The following is a 24,163-nucleotide window of genomic DNA, read 5'->3' as shown; positions in this document are numbered from 1 at the left end:
CTTGAAGCAAATTGGGAAGATTAAAAAGCGTTATATTACTAAACCGGCGCAATAATGAAGGTATTTTAAACCGAATCATTACCTGTGATGAAAAATGGGTTCTTTACGATAATCGGAAGCGCTCAGCGCAATGGTTGGATCCTGGCCGGCCAGCCAAATCCTGCCCCAAACGAAAATTAACCCCAAAAAAGTTACTTGTAAGCGTTTGGTGGACTAGTGCCGGTATTGTTCATTACAGTTTTCTAAAATCTGGCCAGACTATTACGGCTGATGTCTATTGTCAGCAATTGCAAACCATGATGGAAAAGCTAGCGGCTAAACAACCTAGGCTGGTCAATCGCTCCACGCCACTGCTGCTTCACGACAGCGCTAGACCACACACTGCGCAACAGACGGCTACTAAATTAGAAGAGTTTCAATTGGAAAGTCTAAGACATCCTCCGTACTCCCCGGACCTTGCTCCAACAGATTACCATTTTTTTCGAAATTTGGATAACTTCTCGCAAGGGAAAAAATTCAACTCCGATGGGGCAGTCCAAATCGCCTTCAAAGATTTTATTGATTCCCGTCCGACTGGTTTTTTTAGTAAAGGGATCAATGAACTACCTATGAGATGGCAAAAGTGCATAGAAAATAATGATTCATACTTTGATTAATTAAATATATTATATTAAAAAATATTCGACTTTTTGTTCCTCCCATACAAAACGAGAATTTCATATGTAAGGACCTAATATTAGTAAATAGCATAGGAAGGTATCATGCAATACTCACTGCTTCTTGCAGAGTATGTGGAATCTTTGGATGTTGTCCTGCGGGAGTCCCATTCCCGTGGCTTCTCCCACTGTGACACTTCACTGATAGAGTTATAATAGTACTTCTTCCCTGATGAACTAATATGTTCTGACCATTCGCTTCCTGTAGGCACGCTTGGAACTGGTGCACTTCGTTTATCATATTTACTACTCCTACTAACACTACAGTTCTTGCTACTAGTCCTACTTTTTTTCTCAGATTCACATCGTTCATGGTTGTTCTTCTCTCTATCACATTCTTTGCTACGTTTCTCTTTCGGTGATCGAACACTGTCTGAAAATTGTTACAAATAGATATTATTAACCTGAATTTACGAGATGGCGCACTGTTCAATAGACTTTACTTTTAAATATTGTATTAATTAATATGTAATGAAAATTACTTAATTGTTTGCATAAACGAATGTATATGTGCATTCGCATTGATAATAATAATGTATCAAACACATTCGCGATTGCTGGCTTATAAATAAATAAATAATTATATAATTTTAACATTTACTCAGTAATTATAATTTGAATTAAAATATAATAACAATAAGGAATGTTACAGATTTATAATAATTAAAAAAAAAATTCAATGTCTATGACATGTCTAAAATTGTCTATACTTCTCATTATGGTTTCACTTTTTACATTAGAGGGTAACTTAATAAAAGCAATTAGTAACGATAGTCTTTTCTTTAAACTTTATTAATTCCATGCTGAAAGTTATGTAACATATCTCTTTTTGGTCCATCGATACGGATTATTCAGTGATTATTTATTATTTTAAAACAAACGGCATCGGAGTACAGCGGCATCACGCCCGCAACGCCTGCCGCGCAATAGCGCACTTCCAGCATTTAAACAAGACTTCAACATGTCGACAGACACCCTAGAAAGGTTAATTAACCGTAGAACCAATTATAAAGGACGTCTTAAACGGATTTATAACTTTGTAGATGAACAAAAAAACCACGTGGAAATATACGAGCTTCAGACAAGACAAACAGAAATGGCTGAACTGTATGAAAAGTATAATACGACTCAAGAAGATATTGAAATGATTGAACAAGCAACGAAATCCCACGAACAAGATCGAGCTTCCACTGAAGAAAAGTATTTCTCGTATGCAGCAAAGATCGCAGAAATCTTGAAAGAACACGAACTCAACCGCTCTGCATCTTCGTGTCAATCGGTTCTACAACCCAACTTAAAATCACCAGTTATTAAAATTCCGAAAGTCCAGTTATAAAAAGCTTCGATGGAAACCTGTCGGAGTGGTCCAATTTTAAATCGCTATTCGATGGAGTAATCGACTCACATGAGCAACTGACACACCTCCAGAAGTTCCAATACCTGAAGTCGTTACTACGCGGGGAAGCTGCCGGTCTCATCGACTCCTTAACAGTTACTGAAGAAAATTATCAACATGCATTAAGTATACTTACTAAGAGGTACGACAACAAACTAATTACAGTTAACTTTCATTTAAAAAACATATTATCAGTTACATATATTAGTAAAATTAATCTTAAAAATTTCCTTATAACATTACAACAAAGCCTAGATTCACTCAAAGCATTAAATGTACCAGTAGATACCTGGGATTTAATACTTATGTACATTATTATTCAAAAGTTAGACCAGAGTCTCAGATCTGCCTGGGAACTCGATTATAAAAGTGAAGAATTACCAAAGCTCTCACAATTATTAGACTTTCTAAATCATCGTGCAAGAGCATTTGAACTTATGTATGATCAGAATCAAAATGTTACAAAATCTAATACACAGATTGTTGCGGCCATGACATCTGTCGCAGCCCTAGAAACCTGCTTTCAGCGCGTGACGTTGGACCGAACATCAGCACCTCGTCATCGATGCAACGATTGGTCTGTCAATCAATCGTCATACATTGACCACCAATTGCAGTACGATTGGCAGGCCAATCCTGTGCTTCGATGACGGGGTATATAAGGCGATGACTGTGCGAATCGCTCTCTTCTTCCCAGCGCACTTCGAAAATTAAAAGTTGAAATTCCACACACGCAGTTTCATTTTCAACATTGGTCCATTCGAACCGGAGAGCTACAGTCAATACTGAAGAAAGAAGAAAAAGCGCAATTTATGGTTCATGCGAGTCGTCGCCGAGACCGCAGCCAACAGTACAACGTGCCGCAGCCAACAGTACAGCGTGCCGCAGCCAGCAGTACAGCGTGCCGCAGCCAGCAGTACAACGCGCCGCAGCCAGCAGTACAGCGTGCCGCAGCCAGCAGAACAGCGTGCCGCAGCCAGCAGAACAGCGTGCCGCAGCCAGCACCGCATCAGTACCGCACCAGCAACATCGTGAGTACTCCACACAATGGCTATCAAAGCGGGTGTCGAATTGAATGCGGAATTAGCTTCCTTATCGCGAGATAGATCCCCTTACAAAAGCACGGAAGATCTCACATTAAATCAACTCGTGCGAAAACGTGGTGTCTTGAAAGGTAGATTAACTAAATTCGCTAATCTCATTCAATCGTTATGTGCAAACGATTTAACGGACGTTCAATTAATTGACTTGAATTTACGCATTCAAAGTGCTAATAATTTATTTGCCGATTTCAATATAATTCAGACGCAGATAGAGGAGTCGGCTACTGACGTAGATCTAGACGGGCAGCTCGAACAACGCGAAATGTTCGAAAACATTTATTACAAAACGCAAGCCCAAAGTTTTATTCGAAACGATGCGGTCAAAAATGAGAATGCGTCCAAAGTCCACAACTCCAACATTAAGCTACCGACGATCGTCATGCCCACCTTTAACGGCCAATATGACCAGTGGTTGGAGTTCCGTGACACGTTTTTATCACTAGTACATAACTCACGCGATATAAGTAATATTCAGAAATTTCATTATTTAAAATCGTCCCTAAAGGGTAGTGCCGAATTAGTTATTGATTCTTTAGAATTTTCTAGTAACAATTATGAAGTCGCGTGGGATCTGCTTTTAAATCGTTACGATAATCATAAGTTATTAATATTTAATCACGTAAAATCTTTATTTAATTTGAAAGCTGTTTGTAACGAATCGTCTAGTTTAATCAGGAATTTAATTGACACAGTATTAAAAAATTTACGCGCTTTGAAAATACTAGGTGAACCTACAGACTCCTGGGATACCTTAATCATATATCTAGTCGCGTCGAAGTTAGATGTAACGAGTGAGCGCGAGTGGGAGCATTACAAAGTTAACTTATTCACAAACACAGCCGATAAGCGATCATCCGTTAAGTTAGATCACTTAATTAGATTCCTAGGAGATCGGGCCGACATGCTTGACACGTTGTCAGCATCGCACAAAAGGCAACATTACAATCCGAACAAATTAAGTAGTACGCAGATTAAATCAAAAGTGCACTGCAACGTGTTAAGTGAAAAGCCACGGTCTCACGATTATAACGCTAAAAATTGTCTTGCCTGTAATGCCAATCATCCCTTATATTCTTGCGAAAAATTTCTCAATTTCGATTTAAATTCTAAATTATCTTTCATTAAACACAATAGTTTATGTGTTAATTGCTTACGCGCAGGGCATACGTTAGCTAATTGTAGATTCGGACCGTGTAAGAAATGTAATAAAAAACATAATACTCTCATTCACAATGATTATTCAAATACGGCAACGTCGCATTTTTCGCAATTGCACTCGACCAAGATGGCGACGTGCAGTGCGCCTGCGCCAGTATCGGCCGGCGACGGCTACGTCGGTAATGAGTCATCACACTCTATTCAAGTTAACGAAGCGCACATCAATAGCAACTTACAATGCGCTCGATCTATTAAACCTGTTTTGCTTTCGACTGCGTTAATCGAAGTAGCTGACGTTCACGATAATTATATTACGGCGCGCGCGCTTCTAGATAATGGTAGCCAGCGCTGCTTTATTACTAAATCTCTATGCGATTCTTTAAATGTTCCTGTAGTACAATCGACTATGGAAATTAGGGGCGTCGGAAATTCGGTAACACAGACCACGGAAGTTTGTGAAATCGACATTAAATCCCGCGCGGACCCTTCGTTTGCGACACGTTTAAACTGTTTTGTTTTGCGAAACATTACGTCATCGTTGCCGGCCGTATCCAACTTATGCGCACAACTACCTAAAGAGATACAGCTGGCCGATCCACACCTATATGAATCCCGCGACGTGGACATTCTTATAGGTGCAGATAAATTTTGGGATCTATTAAAATCTAAACTAATTAGACTACCTGCCGGTCCTGTCCTGTATGACACGCATTTAGGGTGGATTATTTCCGGTCAGGTTAATATGCGTAACACTTTACGAGGCGATAGCATTTATTGCAATTTAACACAGTCCTTAGAGATGCAATTACGGCGTTTCTGGGAGCTGGAAGAGCTGCCCAAAACGGGCGCAGACACACGCACTGATGAGGAGCGAGCATGCGAAGAACACTTCGTTGGCACTACGAGGCGCAAAGTCGACGGAAGGTTCTGCGTGCGCATTCCTTTCAAAGGTTCACCTGATCGTTTAGGTGACACATACTCCATTGCCGAACGGCGCTTTAAAGCGCTCGAGCGTCGTTTAGAGCGCAACACAAATTATAAAGCGCAATACGTTAAGTTCATGAAGGAGTACGCGGACTTAGGGCACATGTCTCTCGTTCGTAACTACGGAACTCCTCATTACTTTATGCCGCATCATGGTGTTTTTCGGGAGCATAGTACAACTACTAAATTGCGGGTGGTGTTCGACGCGAGTGCGGCCTCCACCACTAACGTTTCACTAAATGAATTGCAGATGATAGGGCCACCTATTCAAGGGGACTTGATGGCAATTTTATTACGATTTCGGCAATATAAATACACGGCTTGCGCAGACATCGAGAAAATGTATCGGCAGTGTTTAGTAGATGAAACGCAACGCGATTTACAATTAATTCTCTGGCGTGACGACCCGTCGAAACCCTTAGACGTTTATCGACTAAATACTGTCACCTACGGAACCGCATCCGCACCGTTTCTCAGTTGCCGATCGCTGAAACAATTAGGTTACGACTGTGCAGACCCCGATGTAAAGCGTATCATTATGGAGGATTTTTACGTGGATGACATGATAACGGGTCACGACGACAAATTTCAGTTATTACAAATTTGCGAACATATAACGGAAGTACTTCACTCGGGATGTTTTCCATTACGTAAATGGTTATTTAATTTTGATTGTAACAATGCGGAATTTTTAGATTCAAAGACTTCACACTTAACTTCAAAACCATTTCATTTAGAAGAAAACGTCAACGCAAAGACGTTAGGTCTCGGGTGGTGCAATATTCGCGATACATTTTATTTCGATACACAACTTAATAACACGTCACAAAAAATAACAAAACGTTACATCATGTCTATTATATCTCAAATTTTTGATCCATTAGGATTATTAAGCTGCGTGACCATAACCGTCAAGGTGTTACTGCAGCGCCTGTGGTTGCTGCAAATCGACTGGGACGACGAGGTGCCCAGCGACATCAGGCACACATGGCAGGCTTTCGTAAGCGCGCTGCCTACACTGCGGACGTTACGTATACCACGGCATGCTATTGGTGACAACCCTATTTATGTGGAATTACATGTGTTTTCAGATGCGTCAGAGTCGGCGTACGGCGCTTGCGTGTTCGTGCGGACGGTCAACGCCGACTCCACGGTCGCTTGTAACTTGCTGTGCTCCAAAAGCAAGGTGGCGCCTCTCAAATCCGTGAGCATTCCGAGACTAGAGTTATGCGGTGCCTTACTAGGGGCTAGACTGTGCGAAAAGGTACGTGACTCGCTTCGTTGCCATATAAGCAAGATCATATTCTGGTGCGATTCTACTATAGTGCTAGGCTGGTTACGCATGGCGCCTAACGCCTTAAAACCGTTTGTCCAAAATAGGGTAGCCGAAATCCATGACTTAACGAAGGAATCATTATGGCGACACGTACGGAGTAAGGAAAACCCAGCCGACATGGTTTCGCGAGGAGTTAGGTTGGAGGATCTGCCCTCCTGCACAAATTGGTGGCACGGACCAACATTTCTTCGTGATGTAGAATTCGATAGCACCACGGTAGACGGCACGTCAGAGCCTCAAATTCTAACGGAAGGTTTACCTGAGTTAAGACCGAAACCCGCACATTCTTTAGTAGTCGAGACGAGTTTTCCTAATTCGCTATTTCCTTTTCATAGATTTTCTTTACACAACCGCATGAGACGCGCCGCTGCGTATGTATTGCGTTTTATTCACAATACGCGCCATAAGCGCAGCCGTATGACAGGCAACGTATCTGTCGACGAATTAAGGCGGGCAGATACGATGTTAGTACGCTTTTCGCAATTAGAATCCTTTCCTTCGGAATACAATATAATCAGCAACGACAAACAATTAAAGGGTAAACATAATTTGGCTAAATTAAATTTATTTATTGATAATCAAGGAGTCCTACGAGTTGGTGGGCGTTTAACTAATTCACGTGAATTTTCCTTTGACAAAAAACATCCGATATTAATTTCAAGTAAACATTTGTTCTCATTGTTATTGTTTAGGCACGAGCACAAGCAGTTAAGACACGCTGGCCCACAAGCACTCCTTTACACCGTGCGTGAGACGTACTGGCCGCTCGGGGGTAGAAGCCAGGCAAGACAAATTGTTCATAGTTGCGTCACCTGTAGGCGGTTTAGAGGCAAAACTATTACGCCCATTATGGGCGACTTGCCTGAGGAACGAATAACGCTAGCTTTTCCTTTTTATCGATGCGGAGTTGATTACGCCGGACCGTTTCTCATTCTAAACCGTAAAGGCAGGGGCTCTAAACTTGTAAAATGTTACATTTGTTTGTTTGTTTGTTTTGTTACCAGAGCTGTTCATCTAGAACTAGTCGGCGACCTCTCCACAGATGCGTATCTCCTAGCACTGAAAAGATTTATCGCACGTCGCGGCAAACCTGCCGAGATCCTTTCAGACAACGGTAGGAATTTCGTAGGACTAATGACCGAATTCAGTAAATTTATAAATAATTGTTCTTCGCACATAATAGATTACGCAACTTCCAATAACATTAAATTTAAATTCATTCCGCCATATTCACCCCACTTTGGTGGCCTTTGGGAGGCTGGAGTAAAATCATGTAAACATCATCTGGTGCGGTCACTCGGCAAGGCGCATCTTACCTTTGAGGAATTCAGCACAGTACTAACGCAAATCGAAGCCATCCTGAATTCCCGCCCTTTAAGTCCTCTGTCCACAGACCCAACTGACTACCTCCCCTTAAGTCCCGCTCATTTCCTAGTTGGTCGACCTCTCACAGCGCCCGCCAGCGAGGATTTCAACGACACGCCTGCGCTAAAACTTAACAGATATCAACGACTCGAGCAGATCCAACAACAATTTTGGACGCGATGGGCGAAAGAATATATTTCGGAACTACAAACCAGGAACAAATGGAGGCACAACCAGAGTTCACTTCAACCCAACACACTAGTCGTAATAAAGGACGACAACACTCCTCCACTCAGATGGGCCTTGGGTCGCATCAAATCGACCTATCCAGGGAAGGACGGCGTCTCCAGGGTGGCAGACATCCGGACGGCTTCGGGAGTGACGCGACGTGCCTTCTCCAAAATCTGCCCACTGCTAGATGACCTCACTGCGTCTTCTTTGGAAGCAGGTGCTTCCAAGGCCGGGGGCATGTTGCGGCCATGACATCTGTCGCAGCCCTAGAAACCTGCTTTCAGCGCGTGACGTTGGACCGAACATCAGCACCTCGTCATCGATGCAACGATTGGTCTGTCAATCAATCGTCATACATTGACCACCAATTGCAGTACGATTGGCAGGCCAATCCTGTGCTTCGATGACGGGGTATATAAGGCGATGACTGTGCGAATCGCTCTCTTCTTCCCAGCGCACTTCGAAAATTAAAAGTTGAAATTCCACACACGCAGTTTCATTTTCAACACAGATACGTAATAAGCCTAAACTGACTCGAGTATCCACCCATGTAGGAATGGTTACTTCTAGCTGCAGTCTATGTAATATGTCTCATGAACTATACAAATGTCCATCTTTCCTTGAAATGAGTGCAGTCAAACGCAATGATTATGTAAAATCTAATAAATTATGCTTTAATTGTTTAAAACCTTACAGGTTTCAACATACATGTTCAAAGAACAGTTGCTCTATCTGTTCTAAAAAGCATCACACAGCTATTCGTATTGACAATTACTCTTTGGCTAAAATGTCTGGTAATACTGCTGCAATTGTAGGCAATACACAAAACAAATTAATTAAAGAAAAGGTACCTGAGTCCCAATCGAAGGTAAGTACCAATAATTTAAGTGATAACAAACAAGCTTCAGTTATGCATTTACACTCAAATCAAGTTCAAGTTTACCTATCTACAGCTGTTATTAAAGTTCAGCAAGATAATGGTGAATGGACTTCATGCCATGCCTTTACTCGATAGCGGAAGCCAAGTATCTCTAATAACAAAACAGCTAGCTAATAAGCTCAGCCTGCCACTTTCTAACAAGAAAGGTTACATTATTTATGGTGTAGGTAGCAATCCCACACACTCATCTCAATCAACAATAGTTAATATTGCATCTCGTAACAGCAATTATGCCACAGTCTTAACTTGTGTAGTTACTGAACAAATTTCAACAAAGCTACCACAGAATTACATACCACTTGCTAACTTCAAGTTACCTAAAAATATGAATTAGCAGATCCCACATTTAATGTTCCAAAGGCCATTGACCTGCTCATTGGTGGACATTTATTCTACTCGCTTCTTTTACAGGGCAGTATACAATTAGGTAAAAATCGTCCCACACTCATAAATACAGTCTTTTGATGGGTAGTGACAGGAGAGATTGAATTAACAATGCAATCTTTATATCATAATACAGTCCACACATCAAACAATCTCCACACTTCAACTCATACAGACTCACACTTTTACAAACACTCAGTTATATCAGCACATTTAACCTGTGAACAATCTTGTGATCAATTATTAAAACGGTTTTGGGAGCAAGAGGAACTAAAACCTTCCCGAATACTTACACCGGAAAACATCTTTTGCGAAGAACTTTACAAAAGCACAACTACTAGAGACCCAACAGCTCGCTTTACAGTAAAACTTCCAATTATACAAGACAAGCTAGATCAGCTAAGTGATTCCTACAGCATCGCTGAAAAGTGCTTTATGTCCTTAGAGAAAAGATTCACTAACAATCCAGAACTTCATAAACAATATTCTGAATTCATTGATGAATACATAAACTTAGGCCATACATCTTACATACCTGCCTCTTCATCTCCATCAGACACACAAGAGGAAATCAAAAGATTCTTTCTACCTCATCATGCAGTTTTAAAACCAAGTAGTGTTTCAACCAAGTTACGTGTAGTTTTTAATGAAAGCAGTCAGTCATCCACATCTATCTCTCTTAATGACGTCTTACATGAGGGTCCTAACATTTACACCGATTTAATAGACATTATATTAAGATATAGAACCTATAAATATGTAATATCATGTGATTTAATTAAAATGTTCAGAAATATAAACATAGATCCCTTACATCGTAACCTACAATGTATACTATGGAGAGCATCGCCTAACGATGATATTAAAGTTATGAGACTGAATACAGTCACATATGGGACTAGATGTGCTCCTTATCTAGCATTTAGGACATAACTAGAGCTTGCCCATCAGGATGGTCACATTTATCCATTAGCAGCACAATGCATTTCATATCAAACATGATATCCATTGTGGAACAAACTCACTCTCTGAAGCTAGAGAACTTTGCAATCAATTAATTTCCCTATTTAAAAGAGGTGGTTTTCAACTACATAAATGGTCATCTAACAATCCTCAGATATTACAAGATGTTGAAAGCAACAAAGGTCAGCATTCACCAACCAGTCTTATTATTGGTGATGAAACTAGTACATTAGGTCTCAAGTATGAACCCGCAACAGATACATTTAAAGTTAACATTCCCTCTCAGCAATGTAACTTAAATTTTACTGAAAGAATTGTGCCGTACACGACGGGTTCGGGTCCCGCGGCACAACCTGCCTTAGACTACGTATCGCAATGGTTGGCGTAATATTGTACATATATTAGGTCCTTACATATGAAATTGGCGTTTTGTATGGGAGGAACAAAAAGTCGAATATTTTTTAATATAATATATTTAATTAATCAAAGTATGAACCATTATTTTCTATGCACTTTTGCCATCTCATAGGTAGTTCATTGATCCCTCTACTAAAAAAACCAGTCGGACGGGAATCAATAAAATCTTTGAAGGCGATTTGGACTGCCCCATCGGAGTTGAATTTTTTCCCTTGCAAGAAGTTATCCAAATTTCGAAAAAAATGGTAATCTGTTGGAGCAAGGTCCGGGGACTACGGAGGAAGTCTTAGACTTTCCAATTGAAGCTCTTCTAATTTAGTAGCCGTCTGTTGCGCAGTGTGTGGTCTAGCGTTGTCGTGAAGCATCAGTGGCGTGGAGCGATTGACCAGCCTAGGTTGTTTAGCCGCTAGCTTTTCCATCATGGTTTGCAATTGCTGACAATAGACATCAGCCGTAATAGTCTGGCCAGATTTGAGAAAACTGTAATGAACAATACCGGCACTAGTCCACCAAACGCTTACAAGTAACTTTTTTGGGGTTAATTTTCGTTTGGGGCAGGATTTGGCTGGCTGGCCAGGATCCAACCATTGCGCTGAGCGCTTCCGATTATCGTAAAGAACCCATTTTTCATCACAGGTAATGATTCGGTTTAAAAAACCTTCATTATTGTGCCGGTTTAGTAATGTAACGCAACAGTCGACGCGCGTTTGCCGGTTTGCTTCAGTCAATTCGTGAGGTACCCACCTTTCAAGCTTTTTAATCTTCCCAATTTGCTTCAAGTGAATTAAAACAGTTTTATCACTAACATCGCAGCCTGCAGCTAACTCGGACGTGGTTTGCGATGGATCCGCTTCCACAATAGCCTTCAACTCTTCATTATCAACTTGAGTCTCAGGCCGTCCACGGGGCTTGTTCTGCAGATCGAAATTTCCAGAACGAAAACGTTGGAACCAAAAAAGAACTGTGTTTTCTTTTGCAACACGACCGCCATACACATCATTCACCCTTCGAGTCGTTTCCGCATCACTAGTGCCACGGCGGAACTCGTACTCGTAAGTAATGCGATATTTTAAGTTTTCCATTTTGTAAAATAAGTGACGCAAACAGAAAAAAACAGAAGAAAAAAAACAAACGAATGACGGTCATCGAACCACAAATACATGAGTCTATAGCTATACAAATTTGAATTTGGAATTCCTTACCAAAGAGGAGAAATTCGTGATTAAAGTGGCCAGTACGAAAAACGCCAATTTCATATGTAAGGACCTAATATGAACTGGCACTCACCTACTCGATGCCCCGTTCACCGCCTGCAGGTGCCTGGTCACTGTCGGTGTCAGTCGAGTCAAAAAGTCACAGTCATACAGTCTAAAGGCGCCAGCAATGCTGCACTCCTGATGCACCTGATGCACCGCTTCCCGTAAGCGCCCTATAGACGCGTCCTTTACCGAACCGAACGCGGAACCGTAAACTTAGCGACCCTGTACGCTAAATATAAGACACGTCCGATGAGCTATCCAACTGCCGACCACTTTCTATGCTGCCACGATGCGCTCTGTCGACTCACTCCTTCCCCGCACAAGCCCCCCGCAGGCACCGCGCCCGTCCGTAGCGGAGAGGGATTTCCAACTACCCGCTTGTGCGGGAGAATAAAAATGAGTCGACCTACCTTCTCTAACAATTAAAACCGCCAAATTCAAAAGTAGCGAACTACAGTGCAACTGTACCGAACAGTCCCCCGCCCCAGCCAGACGATATCTGGCTGCGTCTAAAACCGTAATTCGAAACCCAAAATTAAACGAGCTGGGGGAGAGTTGCCACTGCTCGCTTTACCACCAAGTGGCCTAATAAAATCTATGTAAACATCCAATTCGCTTTACCTGTTCCGCGAATAAATCCGTAATCCGTACCCGGTCGATCCGCGACCGTAAATGTTCCACCGACCGTATTTAAACAATGCATACCTATGAACCCGAGTCCAAAACCGCGCGCGTGGTTACCTATTTACTCCGAAGAGAACCGACGCGAACCTGAGCGGTGGACAGTGAAACCGTACTAAGCGATGAGATGCATTGCGATGGAAAAGTGGAACGAATTATCGTTCCTGCGAATATTTATTTATATGTGGTGTGGAGGAAGGGCGATCCTGGTCACTTATCACCTGATGATCCGATCGACACGGTCGGCGACGCTCCAACCGAGGCCAGTCCAAGAAGTGGAGTGGCGAGCGAGCGCCGGCCGCACCAGGCTCCTTTGCCGCAGCTTGAGGGGCGCTACAAGAATCACGCAGCCCCCCGCCCGTGCTCACTGGTGAACCCTGAACACGTTGCCGTTCGTGGTGTGCCCTAAGCCGTGGTGGAGACCTAACATCACGGCGACCTGATGTCCGCTGCATAGCTCCAGACCACTGTTCCTCCGTATTTTTATTATGAACAGGGGAAGTTACATGCCCCTGAGTGGTTGGCGAGTGCGAGCCGTTGCGGTTTCCACACAGCAGGAGATGATGCCTACCACCACACTGACCGCACGCACGAGTGGACTGGCAGTGCAAGACAAGGTGGTCCCCCAAGCAGCAATAACACCAAAACCGTTGGCGAGTAATACCGCGCCGAGCTTGCCAACGTAGTTCCCGGAACTTGGGGTAACCCGTAACACCGTGCCCTGTATCCCGACAATAACTGCAGTGAACGTCCTGTGCCTGTCGTACCGCTGCGTTAAACATCCGTGGCCTATTACGCGCCCAAACCGGTGGACGGTGTTCGTTACCCGCGGGCCTCGCTCTAGGAGCAACTACGGGAGGCCCCGAAGGAGGAGGGGAAAGATTCTCCGTTCGACGACACTCATCCTCCAGGAATAAAATTAGGTTGTCAAAGCTGGGAAGATGAGTGGCGGAGTCCCCGCCGAATTCCAGTTCAAATCTATGTTGTAAATCGTATGGTAATTTGGAAAGAATTATGTGCAATAATAAAAACGACCAGGTGGACACAGGTAAATCCAAACCCTTGAGACCGTTGACCGCTATTAACAACGGGTTAAGAAGCCGTGTGCGCAACGACTGCGTAACCAAAATCCTAGGTAGGCCTAAAATAGCAGCAACATGACTATCTGCTAATCGCCGAACATTCTGGTACCTACGGTTGAGTAAGTCCCGGGCGATATCATAATTACCGTCAACAAGACCTAAATGTTGGACAAGGCCCTTGGCCTCTCCCGTTAACGACGCCAACAAATAGGCAAGCTTCTGAGCAGAGGTCAAATCCCTACGACTGTGAACAATGCTTTCAAATAAATTGTTAAAAGCAACCCACTGTTCCAAGTCACCGTTAAATTGTGGCAAATCGAGCAGCGGCAATCTACTCATGAGCGCTGGTGACGCCTCCGACTCCGCAGTAACGCGCGCGTCAGCAGCGCTTGACCCCTTAAGGGAACCAACAGCCTGAATAATTTGATCAGCCAGGTCGTCGGCCTGATCAATGTCAGCATTAATCTTCGCCATGGCATCCGCTTCTAAACCTAACTCTAGAATGCCACGGTACGCCGCATATAGATCCGCCATTTGATCGTCTAAAACCTGGTATCTAGCCATAAGGGCCTGCGCACGGTCCGGCCTAGAAATATTCAAAACCGCTGAGCCGAGCCATCTCAGCACGCCTGATATCCTAGCGGTATATTTGCCGGCCATAATTAATAAAGTTCAAAATTTTATAAATAAATAAAAATGAAGGTAGAAAATTATCGACGCTTCCAGAAACCGCTTAATACAAATGGTCGTTAAAGAAAAGAAAAAATCTAAATGGTGGGTAGATAATTCTCCCCTTAACCAAATGTATTAAACCCGTTACAAAGAATTACCTAATAAAACAAAACCAAAAAAACCAACCTAAATTATCGACGGTAACATAAAAACTACCAAACGAAAAAAATTACTAAATTAAATTATGAACCGTAATATAAAAAAAAAAAACAAATTAAAAAATCACCAAATTATATTATGCACCGTAACATAAACTACAAAAAAAAAAGCGATGCGTAAAAAAGCCCTAATTTAAATATACTAGAAAAAACCGTGAAATTACTCAATTAAATATTATGAAAGAACCCTAAATTAAATAATCTAAACTATAAGAAATCAACAAACGGAACCCTAATGGCCGATTAATATTACGTAGCAATCGTACAATAAAAAATGTAACGTAAACGACCCGATTAAAAACCGAATATTGTACGACGTAATATGTTATAATATTCTGTATTCCGTTGTATTCCGTTACATTCCGTTATATTCCGCGCGAGAAGGAAGTTACAATATTTCGCCAAGCAATGTAAATACGTACCCGAAAAACACGTAACCCGAATATAACCACGCGGTTATAACCTACGTGTTAACCTAACCACGCTCTGCTACCATCGAATTGTGCCGTACACGACGGGTTCGGGTCCCGCGGCACAACCTGCCTTAGACTACGTATCGCAATGGTTGGCGTAATATTGTAAATATATGAACTGGCACTCACCTACTCGATGCCCCGTTCACCGCCTGCAGGTGCCTGGTCACTGTCGGTGTCAGTCGAGTCAAAAAGTCACAGTCATACAGTCTAAAGGCGCCAGCAATGCTGCACTCCTGATGCACCTGATGCACCGCTTCCCGTAAGCGCCCTATAGACGCGTCCTTTACCGAACCGAACGCGGAACCGTAAACTTAGCGACCCTGTACGCTAAATATAAGACACGTCCGATGAGCTATCCAACTGCCGACCACTTTCTATGCTGCCACGATGCGCTCTGTCGACTCACTCCTTCCCCGCACAAGCCCCCCGCAGGCACCGCGCCCGTCCGTAGCGGAGAGGGATTTCCAACTACCCGCTTGTGCGGGAGAATAAAAATGAGTCGACCTACCTTCTCTAACAATTAAAACCGCCAAATTCAAAAGTAGCGAACTACAGTGCAACTGTACCGAACAAGAATTGTACTCTCAATTATTGCCAAGATATATGACCCACTCGGTTACCTATCACCCGTTACTATCACTGCAAAACTTTTCGTTCAACAGCTATGGAAAGAATCCAATATCATACAGTGGGATACACCCTTACCCAAACATTTACTTCAACAATGGCTGTCCTTCTATGATAATATTCAGATATTAAAAGATATTACTATTCCTACATATTGTTTCTCAGATATACCAAATGAAATTTACTTAGTAGGATATTGTGATGCCTCACTAGTTGCTTATGGCTCATGTATCTACATTGTAGCACATTATCCTAATCAAAAGACAACTTCTAATTTAGTTATTAGCAAAAGCAAAGTTGCCCCTGTACGCACAGTCAGCTTACCAAAATTAGAACTTTCTAGCGCTACACTACTCTCAAAATTAATGAAAAAGGTCAAACTTGCCTTAGAAGTAGCTATTAAAATACATTCTGTATACTATTTCACAGATTCAAGTATAGTTTTAAATTGGATAAACTCACCCTACAAAAAATGGGAAGTTTATGTATCAAATAGAATCTCACAAATATTACAAAACTCAGATTCTAATTTGTGGCATCATACTAGAACTTATGACAATGCTGCAGACTTACTTACTCATGGCGTACATGCTAAAGATTTAAATAATTTATCACTATGGTGGCACGGTCTGACATACTTGCTCTCACCACCTAGTGACTGGCCATGCGGCAGTGCTTAGATAGAAACAGAAGTAGAAACCTATCTCATTAAAGTAGTAAGCCCTAATAAAAATCAAACTGTCTCAGAATATTATAATGATGATGACTTAGAATACTTTATGAACATATTTGAAAGATTTTCAAGTTTTCAAAGATTATTAAACACAATTGCTCAGTGTCACAGATTTTGTCATAACCTCAAACACAATCGTAGAATCACAGGTCCTCTCACACCTGAAGAATTAAAAGTTAGCCATAACTTCATAATCAAGATTGTACAAGCATCTCACTTTGAAAGAGAAATATTAGAATTAAAGTCAGGTAAAACTAATTATACCTATTCAAATAGTCCACTCAAAAGACTATCCCCATTTATAGACAGTCGAGACTCTCTATTAAGAGGTAGAATTAAACATGCAAACATTCAATATAATCAGAAATATCCTATAATATTACCCAAATGCCATGTCACATCTCTCATCATACAAAGGTATCACATACAACTCTTTCACTCAGGCATTCAGAACACAGTCTCAAACTTAAGACTTACATATTGGCCTATCCATGCTAGAGTTGAAGTTAAGAAAATTATCTACAAGTGCACAGTATGTACCAGATATCGCGGTCAGACCTGTAGGCAAATGATGGCTAACCTACAATCTCATAGAGTCAATTTAGAACGACCATTCTTACACATAGCAATAGACTATGGAGGTCCAATATACATTAAAAGTTCAAATCTATGCAATGCTAAATTTATAAAGAGCTACATATTAATACTAGTCTGTCTATCAACTAGATGCATACATATTGAATTATCAACTGATCTTACAACACCATCATTTATCTCATGCCTAAAAAGATTTGTTGCTCGTAGAGGTATCTGCAGTAGCATTTTATCAGACAATGCTTTATATTTCAAAGGTGCAGATCATGAACTACATGACCTGTATAATATGTTCAAAAATGAGACATCTTACAGTCAGATTATGGATTATACTAACAATCTAAATATTAGGTCCTTACATATGAAATTGGCGTTTTTCGTACTGGCCACTTTAATCACGAATTTCTCCTCTTTGGTAAGGAATTCCAAATTCAAATTTGTACAGCTATAGACTCATGTATTTGTGGTACGATGACCGTCATTCATTTGTTTTTTTCTGTTTGCGTCACTCATTTTACAAAATGGAAAACTTAAAATATCGCATTATTTACGAGTACGAGTTCCGCCGTGGCACTAGTGCTGCGGAAACGACTCGAAGGGTGAATGATGTGTATGGCGGTCGTGTTGCAAAAGAAAACACAGTTCGTTTTTGGTTCCAACGTTTTCGTTCTGGAAATTTCGATCTGCAGAACAAGCCCCGTGGACGGCCTGAGACTCAAGTTGATAATGAAGAGTTGAAGGCTATTGTGGAAGCGGATCCATCGCAAACCACGTCCGAGTTAGCTGCAGGCTGCGATGTTAGTGATAAAACTGTTTTAATTCACTTGAAGCAAATTGGGAAGATTAAAAAGCTTGAAAGGTGGGTACCTCACGAATTGACTGAAGCAAACCGGCAAACGCGCGTCGACTGTTGCGTTACATTACTAAACCGGCACAATAATGAAGGTATTTTAAACCGAATCATTACCTGTGATGAAAAATGGGTTCTTTACGATAATCGGAAGCGCTCAGCGCAATGGTTGGATCCTGGCCAGCCAGCCAAATCCTGCCCCAAGCGAAAATTAACCCCAAAAAAGTTACTTGTAAGCGTTTGGTGGACTAGTGCCGGTATTGTTCATTACAGTTTTCTCAAATCTGGCCAGACTATTACGGCTGATGTCTATTGTCAGCAATTGCAAACCATGATGGAAAAGCTAGCGGCTAAACAACCTAGGCTGGTCAATCGCTCCACGCCACTGCTGCTTCACGACAACGCTAGACCACACACTGCGCAACAGACGGCTACTAAATTAGAAGAGCTTCAATTGGAAAGTCTAAGACATCCTCCGTACTCCCCGGACCTTGCTCCAACAGATTACCATTTTTTTCGAAATTTGGATAACTTCTTGCAAGGGAAAAAATTCAACTCCGATGGGGCAGTCCAAATCGCCTTCAAAGATTTTATTGATTCCCGTCCGACTGGTTTTTTTAGTAAAGGGATCAATGAACTACCTATGAGATGGCAAAAGTGCATAGAAAATAATGGTTCATACTTTGATTAATTAAATATATTATATTAAAAAATATTCGACTTTTTGTTCCTCCCATACAAAACGCCAATTTCATGTGTAAGGACCTAATATAAAGTGGAATTTCACCACACCTCTCGCTAGTCATATGGGAGGAATCTATGAGTCTTGCATTAAACAAACTAAATATTTACTCAAAAGAAAATTAGGTAATTGTAGAATGACCTATGAACAATTGTCTACCATACTTTGTCAAATTGAAGCAATATTAAATTCAAGACCATTATTTGCAACTACTGATAGTATAGATTCAATTAATTATATAAGTCCAAGTCATTTTCTTATTGGCACAACAATGTTAGATATACCAGAGCCCAGTCTAGCTAAAATTTCAGACAATAGACTTAATATGTTACGGATTTATAATAATTAAAAAAAAATTCAATGTCTATGACATGTCTAAAATTGTCTATACTTCTCATTCACTTTTTACATTAGAGGGTAACTTAATAAAAGCAATTAGTAACGATAGTCTTTTCTTAAAACTTTTCTTTAAACTTTATTAATTCCATGCTGAAAGTTATGTAACAAGGAATATTGAAAAAAGTGGGTGGAAAAAATGGTAAAACTTAGATGAAAATCTATATAACAGGTCTTGCATTAATTTTGAGTTTTGTTAAGTGATGCATGCAAAATAATGACTCATTTTGCCACACATGTTTTTTTATATCATTGTATTTTTATAAAATTTTATCAATATGGCATTACATTGCAATTTCTGTTAATATACCAAAGTAGAAAGAATACATAACAGCCTTAGCAAAGCTTTATTTTTGCTTATTGATAGAACTCTTATGGAGTCCTTTGATAATGAAGAGAAACCCACCTGTGTACTTATTTCTAGATGATTTGTAGTCTCGATCTCTCTGATTTTCGGAATCTTTTTGCATGTAGGAATTTCTTGGTATTGTATGTGGCCTTTGGTCGGGCACATGACTGTAATGGTAGTGGGCCGAGTGGGCAGAGTGACCGGTGTGGCCGCCGTGACCGTGTCCATGTGTAAACACATTGCCGTTTGGTGATCTAAGTGATGCATAGCGTGTTTCAGGAATGTAGTCACTATTTGTCCTCTCAATCTTGGAATTGTACTTCTGGATGGAAAACAAACATTATTATTGCTAAAGAAATGCAACCATCACAAACTCAAATGCTGCAGTCAACATAAACATGTTTGTTTATAAAATGCGAAAGTAAAAGTTGCACAGGTTATGTATGTACAAGTTGTCAGTATTGAATCTTTGAAAAAAGCCCATATAAAGAATAGCGCTCACCCAACAAATTGAATACGTTAAGTTTTTATGAGTCTCCTACATACACCTAACAAATATGTAACAAATTACGAAAGTTATAAAAATGCTAATCTAGTCTTCGACTTAATTAGATTATTGCAAGGAATGTCTACAACAAAGACGCCTAAATTGATCACAGAATCAAGCAATGTACTGATAGAAATGAAGTCATCTATCAGGAAAAGTTGCTTCTAATGTAATAACATCGGGAATGACTCGAATCAGAATAATATAAGCATGTTTTTTAACTATTATCTATATGATGTACTTGGAAAATACTTTGAAAGAAATGCTTACCTGATACGGATGGGTTTGGTGCTTCTCAAAGTACCTGAAATCAGAAAAAACATTTAGTGTTCTCGTAGGATCCACATAGCACTTGTCTATCGGCGACCGCCATCTACATATTATATTGCTAATACTTAGCATAAGAAAACGTAACGTACCCATCGCTTATTCGCTGAGGTTTCCTTGCATGCATTATCATCAATGCAAATGTACGATTATTTTACGGCATCAGTGACAAAATGTAAAATAAGACCACCGTTATAGTTTTATAAGAGGCCGCAATACATCTTGATGGACGCCATGTCACATTCGAGACACTCGAGAGAGAGTCGATAGAAACGAGAAAGAGATAAAAAGTAAATCGACAGCGTATACTCGTAGAAGAATGACGGAGGCTAATACATTGTTTTACCTATAGGGCCTATAGTTATCCTTTATAAATTAAAATTTATTTTAGCTAATGGCAAAATCTTTAAATAACTTGATTGTCTAATTAATAAATATGTATTTAATTTTTTTCGTAGAATTCACAACGCCACAAACTTTTATCATAGATAAATTAATAGTGATCTTAACTCTATGGCTAATTATCACAATCGTTATTACGATTGAATTTTAATTATATTACTCACTAAACATAAATTTAATTACAGGAAAAAAATAATTACGATTTTTGTTAATTATTAAAATATTTAAAGGTAGCAATATTTCTTCTATTGACTTCAAACAACAAGCAACGGTGTCAAGTTGACATTCGTTCTACTGCCATTTGCAAATGCCAATCGGGACTTGACTTTTGGCAGCGTTGACGCTTGGTTGAAGTTAGGTTATAAACTTGTTTCGTTTGTTTTATATTGCTGATTATTTCTTATTGAGACTGTAATATTTGTGTTGTCGTGTTTGTGTTGGTTGTGGGTATTTTTTTAAGGTAAGTGTATGTAGTTAGATTTAAGTTTAAGGTAAAGATGAGTGCTATGGATGCCCCCGATAAGCGAGCTGATCAGGTAGTTCAACAAAAGCAGGCATTAAAAAGACCAGCAGTAGATACAAGAGCAGACTCTAAAAAAACAACATCCCCTTCTGGTTCGATCCAGTCTGTTTTTACAAAACCCGGTTTCGAAAATGATGCTGACATACAATATAGTGAGAGTGACAAGGGCCCGTACACAGTGTTTGTCTACCGTAAAGAAACAGACCCTTCATCTGGTTCCTCTTTAAAAACTTTAAGAGTAGCACAGCTCTTACATAAACATAATGTACCTGATATTGTTGAAGGTGGTATAAAGGAAACTGGCAGAAATAAAATATCGGTTACTTTTAATAAACCAGAAAGTGCTAATGCTTTCCTGAAAAATCCCGTTCTCGAGAATAGCAATTTGGTTGGCCATATACCCCGCTTCTACATCTTCCGCTTAGGCGTTGTTCGAAATATACCCACAGAGTGGACACTAGAAGAGCTTTTATCTGGAATATGTACCCCTCCCAATTTTGGTGAAGTAATTAGAGCTAGAAGGCTCAATTTCAAATCAAGGAGAGAGGATTCTGTAACATGGGTCCCCTCCACTACAGTTGTTTTAACATTTACTGGCCAACGCCTCCCTGATAAGATTTTTTGTTTTAATGCTTCCCTTCCAGTTTCATTATATCATCTTCCCACTATTCAATGCCGCAACTGCTGCAGGTTTGGTCATATTGCCAAACAATGTAGGTCAAAGCCTCCATGCTTCCGATGCGCTCAGCCCCATTCAGGGGAAAGCTGTTCAATTTCAGATTCTTCTTCATCCTGTTTTCTTTGCCATGGTGGCAGACATATGGCCACTGATTCTAAATGCCCTGAGCACTCCAGACAGAAGTCTATCAAGATGCTTATGTCAGAAGAAAATATATCCTATTTAGAGGCATCTAAAAGATTTCCCCCTTTATGCAGATATTGCTGCAACTCCCACTTCGGTTTCACACCAAACTTCTGCTTTCTCTCCTCTCAATGCCACATCAAACCCTGCCTCTAGATCCTACAACAAAACTGTGTTTCTCCCCCCAGACCTAAACCTGTGTTGAGCAAATCTTATGATTTTGTCTCACACAACTCTATTATCCAAACACCAAAATCCTGTCAATCCAATGGAGAGCACATCTAGATTCTTGCTCTGTCTCCCCCCTGTCCCTACTCCTAATGATAACCTTTTTTTTTTTTTTTTTTTTTTTTAACGTCAGGAAATGCATTTACGCACCCCTACGCCGGGCTGTGCAATGGCGTAGGGAGTGTGGGACTCGCCGGCCGCAGAAGGCGACCGGAATACCCACTAAAACCTGACTGCCCTCCGACGCATTATGGCGGGGCCACGGGAACGCGTGAGCTTACTTCCGTGACCCGGCCTGCGTTGTCGCCCACGGGGGGGGGCTCCTCTCACATATTTGTGGGGTGAAGGGCGGCGGCGAATTGCCGCCTCCTTCGCCCCACTCTACGGCGTCGGAGCGGGGGCGCCAGAGGGTCTCTCTCGCGCTCCCGCTCCTGTGCCTCCTTCTGCGAAATCACTTCTTCGCAGAAGGAGGCAACGGCGTCCCAGGACCTCTCACTTCCTAACATGGCGCGTATAACGCCAGGAAGTGAGAGGTCCCCACCTATCGTCGCCACCAGGGTGCGGCGCTCTTCTGTCCAGGCGCAGCACACTTCCAGTGTGTGCTGCGCCGTATCCTCGTCGTCGCCGCACCCATGGCACGACGCCGTCTCCTCCCTTCCGATCCGACGCAGATACTGTCCGAAACAACCGTGTCCGGACAGCACCTGCGTGAGTCGGAAGGTGAGGGACCCGTGGCCCCTTCCGCACCACTCCGGGAGCTGTGGGCGGATGGCCTCTACTGTGCGGACGCCATATTCGACGTCCGCTAGGCCTTCCACCCAGAGCTCCATGGTCCTCCGCTTTCTCCTCTCCCGGGCGTGGGCGAGCTCCTCCGGGGCGAGAGATTCTCCCCGGGTTCTTCGCTCAACCCGCGCCCGGTATGCCTCAGCCAGCACTCCCGCTTCTATCTCCCATGGGGGAGTACCGGCCAGGACGCAGGCCGCCGCGTGGCCTACCGTGCGGTAGGCCCTGCAGGCACGTCCTGCAATGACGCGCTGCGGCCTGCGGAGGAGGGCCCTGTTCGACGCGTTTAGAGCCTCTGCCCATATCGGCGCGCCGTACAGGGCCATGCTGCGGACGACCATGGTGTACAGCTGCCTTGCTTGTACACCCGGACCCCTCAGGTTCGGAAGGAGCCTCGAGAGGGCTGCTGCCGCGCCTACGAGCCGGGGGGTTAGCGACCGGAAATGCTCCCCAAAACGCCACCCCCCGTCGAGGACAAGGCCCAGATACTTTATACTGGCCTTGACCCCGACCTCGTCCCCGTTGACCCGGAGTGTTGCCCCCGACGGCACCCTCCACCTCGGCCCTTTAAAACATAGGGCCTCAGTCTTGGAGAGCGCCACCCGGAGGCCCAGCGCTTCGATTCTCCGGGTCACCAGGGAGGCTCCGGCCTCAGCCCTCCGCCTCAATCTCCTCCAGGTGGTGTCCCGGACGGCGATCATCGTATCGTCTGCATAGCAGATAACCGCCATCCGGGGCAGCACCTCTCCGCGGATGGCCCAGTCAAAACCGATGTTCCATAGCAGGGGTCCTAGAACAGACCCCTGGGGAACACCGGAG

General features: G+C 42.2%; 2 protein-coding genes across 3 annotated transcripts in view; one reads left to right on the top strand and one right to left on the bottom strand.

Moving 5' to 3' along the window:
• The window catches only part of LOC123723264 (WW domain-containing adapter protein with coiled-coil homolog), a 53,909-nt gene extending 33,095 nt beyond the window's left edge, over window positions 1-20,814 (bottom strand). Inside the window, exons 1-4 of the mRNA XM_045685840.1 lie at window positions 20,639-20,814; window positions 20,490-20,523; window positions 19,730-19,994; window positions 775-1,089 (exon numbers count right to left, since the gene is read on the bottom strand). Of these exons, the coding sequence (XP_045541796.1) occupies window positions 775-1,089; window positions 19,730-19,994; window positions 20,490-20,523; window positions 20,639-20,679 (655 nt within the window). The 5' untranslated portion in view covers window positions 20,680-20,814. The remainder of the gene's footprint in view (window positions 1-774; window positions 1,090-19,729; window positions 19,995-20,489; window positions 20,524-20,638) is intronic.
• On the top strand, window positions 2,601-8,198 carry LOC106716081. Of its 2 annotated transcripts, XM_045685839.1 has the most exons (4): window positions 2,601-3,143; window positions 6,242-6,357; window positions 6,449-6,621; window positions 7,698-8,198. In XM_045685839.1, exons 1-4 carry the CDS (start codon window positions 2,932-2,934, stop codon window positions 7,809-7,811), a joined length of 615 nt encoding a protein of 204 aa, XP_045541795.1. In that variant the 5' UTR covers window positions 2,601-2,931; the 3' UTR covers window positions 7,812-8,198. The 2 variants fall into 2 exon arrangements, with proteins under 2 accessions (XP_045541795.1, XP_045541793.1); XM_045685837.1 differs by lacking the exon at window positions 2,601-3,143 and having other exon boundaries at window positions 3,511-6,621; window positions 7,698-8,191.
• Window positions 20,815-24,163: the final 3,349 nt, after the last annotated feature.

The sequence above is a fragment of the Papilio machaon genome, chromosome W, assembly GCF_912999745.1.
Source record: "Papilio machaon chromosome W, ilPapMach1.1, whole genome shotgun sequence".
NCBI lineage: Eukaryota > Metazoa > Arthropoda > Insecta > Lepidoptera > Papilionidae > Papilio > Papilio machaon.
This window is presented reverse-complemented; position numbering and strand designations above follow the sequence as displayed.